We start from the raw sequence: 13,223 nt of genomic DNA, 5'->3' as shown, positions 1-13,223 counted from the left end.
TGCTGAGTTTAAGCTAAGTGCACTGTATATTTAATGGACCGTGGCACATTGTCCCCTAAGACGTCTGTATTCTCTATTTTCCATAAGCTCATTAATTTATAAAGACTTATTTTTGTTCATTTTAATGTGCATCGCCTTAATTAGTGAGATTTTAGCATGTCTCATTTTTTTCTTTAGCAGGCTGTAAGCTGGTAACTGAGTTTTACAGATTTCCTCATAAATAACAGTTACTTGTCCCATTCTTTTAAGTAATGTTTTTCTCTGGAAACTCCAGGATCACCACATGTGCTCCAGAATGACACAGTGAAAAGACTTCTTGTTGGGTGTTAGGGACCTGGATTCTAGTTGATGTAATCATTGACTTAGACTCTTGAACATTGATATCACATTTAAAGAAGTTAAACTTTAAAATAACTTGATTTTAATTTTCAAGATTATTGTAAAAGAGATGAGAATTTACTGGAAATATTTAAATAGAGAAATCACTTTGTTATTCTAAAAAGTAAGATTATAATGTCTTATTCAGTCCCTAAAGCTATTGATGCTTTGATGTCACTCGCATATAACACAAACTATAAAATTAAAATAACTTAGAATCATTATTCCTTAGTTGCTCCCTTCATGATAGAAGAACAATCTAATATTAGAAGGCTTCATTAAGTTATGTTTTTCACAGTAATGCTTCAAGCTTTGTATTTAAAAATGAGGTAAAGTCTGTGAGATTATCTTACATATACATGAACATGAGTGTAAAAAAAACATAAAAGGATGAGGTCTTTGTAGCTTTATTAGTAGAGCACTTGTTACATAATAGTAATGCATAAGATGAACTGCTTGAAGCTGTAAAAAAGAATGAGGTAAATTTATATGTTGTGATGGAGATAATCTTTAAGGTATAATACATTTAAAAATTTGTTAAGAACTGTGTAGAGCATTCCCCTTTTATATCTTGGGGTATGTTTGGGTATTTAAGAGCATGTGGATTTTTTTTCTGCTTCAGTTTCTTCATTTTTGAAATGAGAGTGATAATGCCAGTTCCCTCTTAGAATTGTTTAAGTGGATTTAGCGAATCATAAAGTGAGCACCGTATTAGGGTTAGTCATATACACTTGTGCATGTGAATTTCTGGAAGGATATATTAGCGCCTAAGCTGGAACTCTGAAGGAGCTAACTTGGAGGATAGAAATTTTGTTTTTTATTGTATATTATTTTCTATAGTATGTATATTTTTCCATTTGAAGAGTTAAAGATTTGTCACAGGAATTTCTGGGGGAAGTGGATGTAATGTTTAGTGATTAGTTTATAATTATGTAAATTTTTATTATGAAAGTAATATCACAATTTAGAAGAAAAGGTGAAAATTAACTTTAAAAACCACATTAACATCTTTAATGTACTTACTCAAAAGGTTTAAAATATAATAATATGTATAGTTTTATATTCTGCATTTTTCAAAGTTGCTGTATAGTTTTCATAATCAAGATTTTAGGTAGTTGCATACTCACTCCATCAAGTAAAGATAATATACTTAACCCTGCTACCTAATTATCCAAATATTGATGCATTTATTTTGTAGTTATTGGTAGTGAGTGTCTTAATCCAGATAGTCTTTCCTAGGAAAAGAATTCTTGACTTAGAATTTCATAAATTTGTATATAGCTCTTGGGTATTATCATAGTGCTTTTTAACCAAGCAAAATAATAGAATAAGCTGTGTAAATTTACTAAGGAGCCTGTGTGATTTTACTAGTTTTTTTTTTTTGTTTATATAATATGAACCATTTTTCACTTACTGTGTTATAAAGTTTCACAACTTGATGAACAATTATTTGTTGGTAGTAATTATAGAAGCATTTATACATTTTCTTTTTTGGGACATCAGTCCCAATCTCAAGGCACTTTCCTAAGTGTTGAATGATAAGGAAACAATAATTCAGGGTACAGCGTTCACAAACCAATATATGATGCATTGTTATGTATGCTTTATCATATATCTTTTGAAAGGTTTTATTTATTTGAGAGAGAGCATGAGTGGGGATGGGGGCAGAATGAGAGGGAAAAGGACAAGAACAGTCAGACTCCGGGCTGAGTGAGGAGTGTGACGCAGGACTGGATCTCAGGACCTTGAGATCATGACCTGGGCTGAAGTCAGAGGCTTAATTGACTGAGCAACCCAGGCATCTGTATACATTTTCTGATGTATTTATTTAATAGCTTTTAAGCTTAATATATACATCAATATGATGTTTATAAAAATTTAAACAATAACATCTTAGTCTTTAGCAATCATATGTATATTCTTTTATTTCTTTTTAAGTAAGCTCTATACTTAACTTGGGCTTACACTTACAACCCCAAGATCAAGAGTCACATACTCTACCAACTGAGGCAGCCAGGTGCCACTCTTACTTTCTTCTTAAGAATAACTTTGATTTAGGGGTGCCTGGGTGGCTCAATTGGATACATATCCAACTCTTGATCTTGGCTCAGGTCATGATCTCAGGGTCCACACTCAATGGGGAATCTGTCCCCCTCCCCCCCATTTATGCTCTTGCGCCTGTGCTCTAAGTAAATAAACTTTGATTTAGACATGATAGATACTACCATGACCATTTATTTTGTTTATTTTTAGAGAGAGAGCACTTACACGTGCACCAAGCCAGTGGGGAGGGGCAGAGGGAGAGAGAAAATCTTAAGCAGGCTCTTTGCCCAGCACAGAGCTGGACATGGGGTTCAGTCTCATGATCCTGAGATCATGACCTGAGCCAAGATCAAGAGTTGATACTTAACTGAGCTCCCAGGCACCCCTACCATGACCATGTAATGAATGAAAGCACACACATTTTTCAGTTAAATTGCTTTCAGTTTTGAGAGTGTACATATGAATTGGTAATGTATATTTCTTACCCTTTTATTTATTTATTTTAGTGGTCAAGGAAGTTTGCTCCAGCCTTTTATATACTACAGATTTCTTACTCTTCGATATTCCTCTCGAAGAAATCCATATTGTCGGTAAGCTGGTGATTAATTTAAATCTGTTTTATTTGTTGAGAGTATTGTAAAATAGAGTATAACTTTTAAGAGTTATTTAGCTTTTATGTTAGAGTTAAGAAGCAAGAGATAATTTTTTGTAAATTTTTTGTAAATTTAGAGTTAAGAAGCAAGAGATAATTTTTTGTAAATTTAACTTACAGGCCTTAGTAGGGTTAGTGAGAAGGTGGTTGTATTTCTTTTTAGAACTTGAGACCGGATCTACCTTGATCTCCACCAAAGTAGTAATCAAATAAAATAGTATTCAAGTTTAAGAGATTTAAAGATGTCTAAGATATCAGTCCCAATCTCAAGGCACTTTCCTAATTGAAGAAACAAAACCATATGTCAGATAATAAGGAAACAGTAGTTCAGGATACAGCGTTCACAAACCAATATATGATGGATGCACTCTTGTGTTTGCTGTATCTTATCAATACTGTGCTCCACAGGGAGGAGAGATCCTTGAGCCAGGAGATAAAAAGGGCCCGTGAAAGTTTCACAAAGCAGAGATTTTAATTGTTCAAGAAAATCAAAGCGTTTGAATAGACAGGATAGGTAACAGCATTTTAGGTAGGAAGAGAGTAGGAACACAAGTTCAAAGGCAAGAAGGAACAAGCCATGTTGAAGGGCATTGGATGGACCTGTGTGGCGATACCAGGGATCCTGAGTGCCAAGTGGGTGTAGCTGAGATTAACAAGGTGTATTCGAGCCAAATTGTAAAACTTCTCGTATTTCTGGATCAGAAGTTTGGCATTTATCTTTTAGATGTATAGGAATCATGGCTTGGACATGATTGTACTCTTCTAATAGACTTGTGCAGAGTAGTTTGGAGGAAGCAGAAATATTTGAATGCATTACCGTAATGTTCAGGAATGGAGGCTTACATGAGACAGTAAGTTCTGCGTGCTGATCTCACAGGTTAGAGTGAAACTGAAACGAATAGTGGTTTTAACAGCTTCTTGGATATGTTACTGGGATGCTAATGTTAACGTAGCTTTAGTTTACAAATTTAAAATTCATTGTATAGTAGAGCTCAGTCAGAAATTGTTTTAGCATGATCATTATTTTCATGAGAAAAGTAAAAGAACTGAAGTTGAATGCTGGTCCATCATTTGCCAGGTGTGTAACTTTAGGCAAGTTATTTAAATTTTAATTTCTTCACTGGTGGAGGAGAAAACCTCTTCCTGGAGGTGAAATGAAGTAATGTTTGAAAAATGCTTAGATTCGGCTGTGTTTTTAATACATAATTTATTTTCCTCTTTCGATAATTCTGATTCATGTTTTGAGGTGTTTTTATGCTCTGTTAGACAATGTCTTTCTTAAAGTACTTCCTAAGACAGAGCTTAGTTCAGACATAGGTTTTCTTTTTTTTTTTTTTTGTTAAGATTTTATTTATTCATGAGAGATGCAGAGAGAGAGAAGCAGAGGCAGAGGGAGAAGCAGGCTCCATACAGGGAGCCCAGTGTGGGACTAGATCCCAGGACCCGGGGTCACGCCCTGGCCTAAAGGCAGATGCTCAACTGCCAAGGCACCCAGGGATCCCCATCAGACATAGGTTCTGAATAAGTCCCTAGTCAGGAATAAACCTTCAGTTTTACTTGATTCCGTGAGTTTTTGCCCTTTTTCATTCTGGTACATGTATTCATTTCAGAAAACAATATCTTTGGGGCCCCTGCCCTCATACACATTTTCATCAGCAGATTTGTTTTTCTCTACTGTTTTATACCCTTATAATCTCTACCCCCATTTTCTCATTTGCCCTTAAATCAGAGAAATTTTAGAAGCATCCAGTGGGATAAAAAAGGAAAGGATAGCAGTGGATCTGGGTAACACAAATACGTGCCAATAAGCATTTTCAGAGATCTTGCATAAGCACACAAAACAGAGGGAAGGTAATGGGAAATATGTGCACTTAAAAGTATTGATAAACAGCCTATAAAAACTACATTTTGTTTTTTGGGTTTTTTTTTGTTTGTTTATTTGACAGAGCAAGAGAGAGCACATATAAGCAGGGGGGAGGAGCAGAGGGAGAGGGAGAAACAGACTCCCCGCTGAGCATAAGCCGGGGACAAGGGGCTTCCACTCTGATCGCGGGACCTTGGTATCATGACCTGAGCTGAAGGCAGACACTTAACCGACGGAACCCATGCCCAGCATGGAGCCCAACTGGGGCTTGAATGCATGACTCTGAGACGAAGACCTCGGCTGAGATCAAGAGTAAGATGCTTAACTCTTGAGCCACCTAGGTGCCCTGCATTGACCATTTAAATAAAAAAATTAATTAAAATTCATCTCCTTTAAAACTCAATTCCTGAGTCACTTTAGCCAGTTTCACACACTCAGAAGCCATGTGTGGCTGGTGATCACTGTTGGAAAGCACAGAGAAACATTTTCATCGTCACTGACTGTTCTGTCGTCACTGCTGCTCCAGAGCAGCTCTGAGACATGGTCTAGGTCATGCCAGGGGTAGAGCCAGGGATGAAAGAACTAGCCACGTGGGGATGCCCTGGGCAACCGTCTGCCTTCTCACGGCGTGATCCTGGGGTCCTGCGATCAAGTCCCACATCGGGCTCCCCACAGGGAGCCTGCTTCTCCCTCTGCCTGTGTCTCTGCCTCTCTCTGTGGGTCTCATGAATAAATAAATAAAATCTCAAAAAAAAACCAAAAAGCTAGCAGTATGACCTTAAGGCAAGCCGTTGACTTTAGGCCTCATCTGTAACCTGAGGGGTTTGACCAGTGTATTTTCAAGGTGCCATCTAGTTGTATTCATTAGAGTTATTCAGAAGACAGTGATTGTGTGTTGGTGATAAGTTTATGTAGGATTGGGCAGCCCCGGTGGTGCAGCGGTTTGGCGCTGCCTGCCCCCTGGGGTGTGATCCTGGAGATCCGGGATCGAGTCCCACATCGGGCTCCCTGCATGGAGCCTGCTTCTCCCTCTGCCTGTGTCTCTGCCTCTCTCTCTCTCTCTCTGTGTCAATAAATAAATAAAATCTTAAAAAAAAAAAAAAAAAGTTTATGTAGGATTGAAGTACTTGCTTCCTAGAGCCTTAGAGCTGAGTGAATTAGACCCTCTGTGAGTCAGTGTGCTGGTGACCGTCCCATGAGAGCACAGAGATCAAGGAGGCAGCTGATGGGGAGCTCACCCAGGAAGTGGTACCAGAAGCCAGGCCTTCTGAAGTCTAGGTTCGGGCACGGGGGCCCCTGAAAGTGCAAGGTGCTTGAGTTAGGGAAGTGTAGAGGGAAGTATTGAAGCTCTGTGCCTGGAAGGTAAGACAGGGAGAGATCAAGAAAGGGTTTAGATTTTATTTCATGAGAGGGAGGAGCATATGAAGCTCAGAACATGGAGGGGTTGAGAAGGTGATGAGATATGATGTAGAAATATCCCGGAAGACGTGTCACTGGCTCAGCAAGAGGGAAAGAGGGGCCACTTTGGAGACTGTGAGAGTAGTCCAGAGCCTAAACTAATTCTGTGTAAAATAAAAAGGGATAAATTTGAAAGATTCAGGAGGTAAGAGCTTAGGGCTTGGGGAGGAAGACCAGGATAAGGAAAGGAAGCCCTTTCTGGCCTGGGACCTAGGAGAGTTGTGGTCTGCCACAGGAAGATACAAGGGCAGGTGGTTGGATAAAGTTGCATCCTTACAGATTTCCTTCCTGTCTTTGTGTGAAAGCATATCACATCCTTTTTTAAAATTGTAGCTTTTCTTTTTCCTAACCAGCAAAATAACAGAGGATACAGAAAGGTAGAGCAGGAATTGTCTTATGCAGGATGAGTCAGCACATAAAGTGAAAACTCAAAAGTGAATAATCAGAATTATTCTGGGTGACCTTTCAAAAGCTCTTGTAAATCACAGTTCGCCAACATGCATGATTTTGTGTCTGCCAGCCTGTACCGTGTGTGTGATGCGGGTCCTAAGGAGTCCTTTGGAGGCAGCAGGCACGGTTAAAGTTGACGGCCTGTTTGGGGCACAGAAGTGCGGCATGACTGGGGATTCGGGAGTCCTGGCAGAGAATGGGGGAGGAGATGAAGCCGCAGGTTCCATTACGACCAGAGAAGGCATAGAGAAGGCACAGATGTTAGGAGTCGGGCTTGAGTCTGAAGATAAACAGGAACTGGCTTGATCGGGAAATAGCACTTACGGAGTATCTTCTCTGCTGTCTCACTTAACTTACTGGGTGACTCTGAAGTCCATCTTCCTCTTTTATAGATGACGAGAGCTCTGAGAGGCATTATGTATGTTTAAGGCGATAGTTTAAGGAAAATAGATGGAATTTCACTTTCTTGCTCTTTTTTAAAACTAGTGAATTTACCAAAATTAAATGTGAAAATGATGTGACTCTCCTGTAAAGAAGGTATAAATCACCCCTTATCTCAGCCCTTGGAGATAACCATTGATCAGATGCTGTTCCCTCACCCCCCAAAAGACACAAATACGGATTTTGAGAATTTTATTTTGTGTGTTCCTACAGTGCATTCTAGTTATTTCTTTTACTTCAGATTCTTTAGTGGCTATGGGGAATTCCTTTATCAGCATTTGCTTTGTATTCTTTTTCCTTTTGTGTCTGAAAGAAAACTATTTTATTTTGCAGGACCTTGTTTAATGAACTGAGGATTGTTGTTGAACATGTAATAATGAAACCGGCTTGCCCACTGTTTGTGAGAAGACTTTGTCTCCAGAGTATTGCTTTTATAAGCAGACTGGCACCAACAGTTGCGTAGTGTAACATCCACCTAAGTTATATATAGTATAAATAAGCATTTTTAGCAGTTGGTACTTCTGCTCGGGGTTGTTAATTCCAGGTGTAAAACTGACCTCAATCCAATTTACATAATTTACATAAATGCATCTCAGTGGAAACATGATTATTTTCCTGGCATGTTAAACCAAGCCTTTTAAAAATTCCCAAGAAAATTTTACTGTGCTGTGTTGTTCATTGTTAAGGAAGTTTCTATCTTGTGATAAATGTATCAAAAATTTTTTAAATGCTGCTGTGCCTTTATCATGAAATACATTTATTTTTCTTATTGTAAAAGTAGCTCTTAAATTTATTTGAACCTAATTGGTACTCTAAATTTACATCTGGCATGATTTCATTATGGTAATATTAACATACATGAATGCATTATATTTTGAGACAGTATTCTTTTGCCATTCAGTTATTTTGGTTGATGATTTTAAAAGAAACCTTTACCACTGTATTTAATTTCAAATTGTTCTTAAATTGATTTTGTGCTGCTTTGTTAGGATTTATTTTGGATATACCATTATAAGAGGAATTCTGCATGCATCTTACACTATGACCTTCCAAAATTTTATTTCCATAACTACTTAATGTGGCTTTGAATATTTTTTAGAAGGCTGAGCTATAAGCTTGTTAGCCAAATGGGTAAATATCTGGGGTCACTACTGTTTTACATCAGAAAGCCGTGGTAGTTCTACAGCTTTCCTTTCAGAGAGCCATTCAGTAACCTTTCTCAAATAGGAAACCCTTCTACAAATGTGGACACATAGATTATTAGTATTACTATAGTAGTACAATTAGATCAGATTCTTGACTGCCAATTTTCTCGGTTTCTTAGGGTTGAATTTTCATAGACAGTTGCAGCAGTTCAGATGTCTTTTGAAAGGAATGTGACTGAAGATTGAGCATATGCCTGTGCTTGGTGTCTGTTCTGAAATAATAATGAAGATTATTCTGTAGATTACATACTGTGACCTATCCAATCTGATTTTTAAAAGGTTAAATGGAAAGGTTTATAGGTAAGATAATTGATTGGGAATGGGGCTGGAGGAGGAATTGTGGGGGAACAGTGTGCATTTTAATTTTGTAATGCACAGGTAAATTTGGGAGTATTGGGTGTATTATGCAGCCGTGATTGGAGTTGTATAATATGTTAAATCCTGTTTGTTGAGCTGCCGTCAACTTCTTTATAAAATTCATTCTGATCTTTATTACTGTTGCATGATTAGGAATGTTTAAAACACTGCAAAATTTTTAGTAATAGTTTTTGTAACCAGTTTTCTTCTGTCTGCATGTAAATGGATTTCTCAGATACATTCATACTTGTCAGTAACCTCAGTTTCCTTTTTGTTCAACTTTCCCATCTCTGGAAATGTGACATCTACTTGATAGCTCAACTGTAACCAACTGTTTTTGTATTTTTGTATAATATTTATCTACTAAGTTAGAAAAGCCAGCCTCATGCAATACAGTTGATTGGGTGGGTGGATGGGTGTGTGGCTCGCCTCATCACTATATATGTAATTTGATGGTTTTAAGAACTAATTTTCTAGAGCAATAAAGTGATTATAATGTTAAGTAAACATATTGATTTCTAATGATGTCTTTAAAACTTAAGTCTTGAATTATATCAAGAAATATGGCAGCTGAAGTGATTTATTTTTAAGTTACTAGTTTTTTTGTTTTCTACAATTTTTTTTAATCATGAGATACTTTTAAATTTATAGAAGAGTTGCAAAAATAGCACCGAGAGTTCTTGTATAACCTTTTACAAGCTTCCCCTTATATTAACATCTTATGTAACTATACAGTTATCAAAACTAAGAAATTAATCTTGGAACAATACTATTAGTTAAAGTATAGAACTTACTCAAATTTTGCCATTTTTTTCCATTTATTAATTTTCTCGTGAGTTGTTTTTACTATGATTGTCTTTTAATGACCTATGAGTATGCCTCTGTTCTGAGTTTTTCCTCCTTTGTTTAGAAATTACTTTAGGTCAGAAAGATTTCCCTAAAGGAAATGATTTCATGTTGGTTTTAACAAAAGGAATTTTAATATTAAAACTTAATAATTTAGAAACCCTGTGCTTTAAAAGTTGAGGCTTTTTATCGCATAACAAGATTATATTGCTGATACGCTCCTGATGGACTATTCTTTCATGGAAGGCTTGATTTATAAATAAAATACTCCTCGAGTCATGAAAAAGTAAATTTTACAATTTGAGCATTACCAGATACTTAGTTTGCATGGCTTGTAGTTAGGAATCCTGCAGTACGTATACATGCAACCAGCTGATTTGGCTCTAGAATGATAGTTTAATAGGTACCTCTATCAAATTAAAATTAGAAATACAGTAGCAGTATGTGGAATGAATGAAATAGGAGAAACTATAGCTTAGCTGAACCTATTTTTACGTCTGGGTTTAAAAAAGTTAACATCCAGAGTATCTAATTCTTTAGAAGTGATACAGTATGCGTTTGTTCTTCTAGTACTTTTAGATATTAAACCCTCTTGGACAGGTGGAAGCCGAACATAGAACCTACTTTTATTACAACAAGAATTCTATATTCTTTTTGTATACTTGATTCCTCATGAAGTAAATTCTGTTTAATGTCAGTCCAAAGAGAAATTTCTTAAATAATAATTTGTATTTACATTTTCTTGGAATAAAATTTACCAAGGTAGATGCTCCTGGAAGTAAGCAAGTAATTAAATTTAGATATTTAGGAACCTCCCTTGCAGGGAAAATCAAAGCATGCTGTGGTATTAAACCAGAAGTTATGAAAAATTTAGGAGATCTGTTTTATAACTGAATTTTGTAAAGCTGTCAGAATTCTCTTTCTAAAAATCAAGATCAAAAATTCTGATTAAGGTTTATAAGGTTAGGACATGAATATTATTTGATGTGGAAAGGAAAATGAGTGTATATGTAATGAGATAAGTGGAACCGAGAGACTTTTTTAAAAGTTTGAGATCAGAGTGAATGGAATTAATTTTGAGGGATTTGTGGTTAAAGACTTTTGTCTAGTCCTGAGGAGTTTATTTTGATTAAAATAGTTACTCTAAAACACCCCCCCTCCCCGCCCCCGCCTATGCCCATGCCAGATCCCCCTAGGATCTGCTAGCCTCAAAGCTCCCACCCAAATTTAGACCAGTCTTGATTCTTCCTCTTTTAATGAGAACCTCAAGGGAGGAAGTAACCACAGCCGACAATCACGGTCCTGAGCGGTAGGTGGCAGGCTTTCCTCAGGGAGCCTCGGAGCCTCCGGGAAGGGAAGGTCCAATGCCACCAGAGGTGCGGGAGTCAGCCAGACTGAGGACCTGGTTCCCTTCGCCCTTTTTAATATGTAATTACCCAAATTCAACAAATGTTTAGTAAGTATTTACTGTGAGTACATAGTAATGTAATGAAACTGCATTACTACGTATTCGGTTATATTGGAATCGTAGTAAAATATTGAAATGTTGAAAAGCTGGAGGAAGTGCCCTGGTAATGTGTACTTTCTAGTTAAATGGGAATATAGGCCACACTTGGAAGCGGCATCATTCAGATCATGGGCCCTGTGTTGTTTTGTTTTGTTTTGTTTTGTTTTTCTTTATAAATAGTGCCTGAATCACCTAAATACATCAATTATAAGAGTGTTCTTTATCCTTAATTTTCAGGTGTGTAGAAATATGGTACTTAGAATTTTTTCATGGTTGTTTTGTAGGTATACAAGGTATGGCCAGTTCAGTCTCTTAAAATTTAGACTTTTCGTGGTAATATAAAAGCATATTGAAATATTTTGGTTATTATATCAAGAATGATACTTAGACTTATAAATTCACTTTGAGTTGCAGAGACAACTAGTTTCTCTTTTACGCCACAGTGGAATTTCTCTAGGATTAGAATTCTGCAGAGGCTATATATATATGTGTGTGTGTGTGCGTGTGTGTGTGTATATATATATATATATATGCATACATATATATATATAATGATGTAGTTCAGTAGATAGTGTGGCAAAAGTATGTCTGTAAATCCAGGAGTCGTTTCCAGGGTTTGTTTTAATTGAGCAGCCCTCTTCTAATATTCAGAGTGGAAAGGTGTTGCTGGATCTGGTATTAAGGGTAAGAAAATTTGGAAGGATTCCCGCTAGTAATTATTTTGGACACGTATCTTCTAAGGTGGTATTCAGGTGGGTCCTGAGAAAGAACTGGTTTTTTCTGTGTGAGGGATGAACCCTAGAGTGCTCCTTCTCTTGTGCAGCGCAAATAGGAAAGCTGCACTCAGTTTGAGTTGATGTGACAGGAGAAAAATTACAGTATTTTTAAAATCTAAAGCAGATTCTGTTTCGTAGAGAATTAGTAAGAAAAAAAAATGGTAGATACCTTTGCTGGAATCTAAAGATTAAATCACATTAAAGGAGAAGGAAAGGCTCCAGTCATCTCACATTTTCCTTCATAGCCTTCTTGAAAGTAACTTTTTGATATGCTCAATCCTTTTAAACTAGTTTTTTTTTTTTCTTGGTTCATGACAGTTGAATTCTAGATTTTCTTTTGTACCTTCCGAGTAGAACAATTGCTTTTGACATGAATTTTTGCCTTCATATATATTTGTAAGTTGAGACCAAATGGGCAAAGTCTTGGGCAGGTAACATTTGTGATGTGTCTTTATTGGAACAAATGTAAAAGGGTCACAAAGTCTAAAAAGAGTCATAAAACACTGCTTGATTTATAAATGCATTAGTTCTGGTGCTCCATAGAATGGGATATATTGAACTAAAAAATTTGTGTAGATAGTATGTCAGCATTTCTTAGTAACCTCTCTTGAATCCATTTTTAATATCTAATCCGTACAGGTTGGGGAGTTATACTCTTCAGGCCAATATTATCCAGACTGTATAAATTTATAAAATAAATTGAAAAATTCATCATTCTCCTATATTCAAGACCAAAGCACATAAATGCTAATGTAGGGCTCAGAGGGGAAATATATTTCTCCTGAATATTTGAGAAAATGTGAAGTCCTTTCAAGAAAATCTAATAAACATAATAATCATAGCCTGCTGACACTAAGGAAAAAGGGCCTCATTCGCTCTTTCTTTTATGCAGCGATTTACTGGTCCCTACTGATTTCCAAATTGGATCACTGTAGTAAATTATCTGTGCTGGTACCTGTGAAAGTAAGCCCTGGGATCCATATTTGTTTTGTGTTCTGCTTAAATCAGCAAGAATGATAAATTTGATGGTATGAAATTGGAAGTGTCAAGGGCTTTCTTTGGTGATTGAACAAAATGATGTCTCCACTTTAATTTATTGTGACCCTTTTTCACTCTATGTGCTTTGTATATCTAATATTTATTTCAATACAAATTAAATTCTTGTTCCTTCATCTGTATTGTTATATATCTAAGATTTTATTGATGTAAAAATCAAATTGTGTAATAAAAATCTCTCTGGATTTAA

The 13,223-nt window shown here is 36.5% G+C and overlaps 1 protein-coding gene across 1 annotated transcript in view; it reads left to right on the top strand.

Annotated features, from left to right (window-relative positions):
* The window catches only part of TMEM33 (transmembrane protein 33), a 24,064-nt gene extending 10,841 nt beyond the window's left edge, over window positions 1-13,223 (top strand). Inside the window, exons 7-8 of the mRNA XM_025986033.2 lie at window positions 2,928-3,011; window positions 7,620-13,223. Coding sequence (XP_025841818.1) covers window positions 2,928-3,011; window positions 7,620-7,749 — 214 coding nt within the window. The 3' untranslated portion in view covers window positions 7,750-13,223. The remainder of the gene's footprint in view (window positions 1-2,927; window positions 3,012-7,619) is intronic.

This window comes from Vulpes vulpes, chromosome 2 (assembly GCF_048418805.1).
Source record: "Vulpes vulpes isolate BD-2025 chromosome 2, VulVul3, whole genome shotgun sequence".
Taxonomy (NCBI): domain Eukaryota; kingdom Metazoa; phylum Chordata; class Mammalia; order Carnivora; family Canidae; genus Vulpes; species Vulpes vulpes.
Note: the sequence above shows the minus strand (reverse complement) of the source record. Positions and strands in the feature narration are given on the sequence as shown.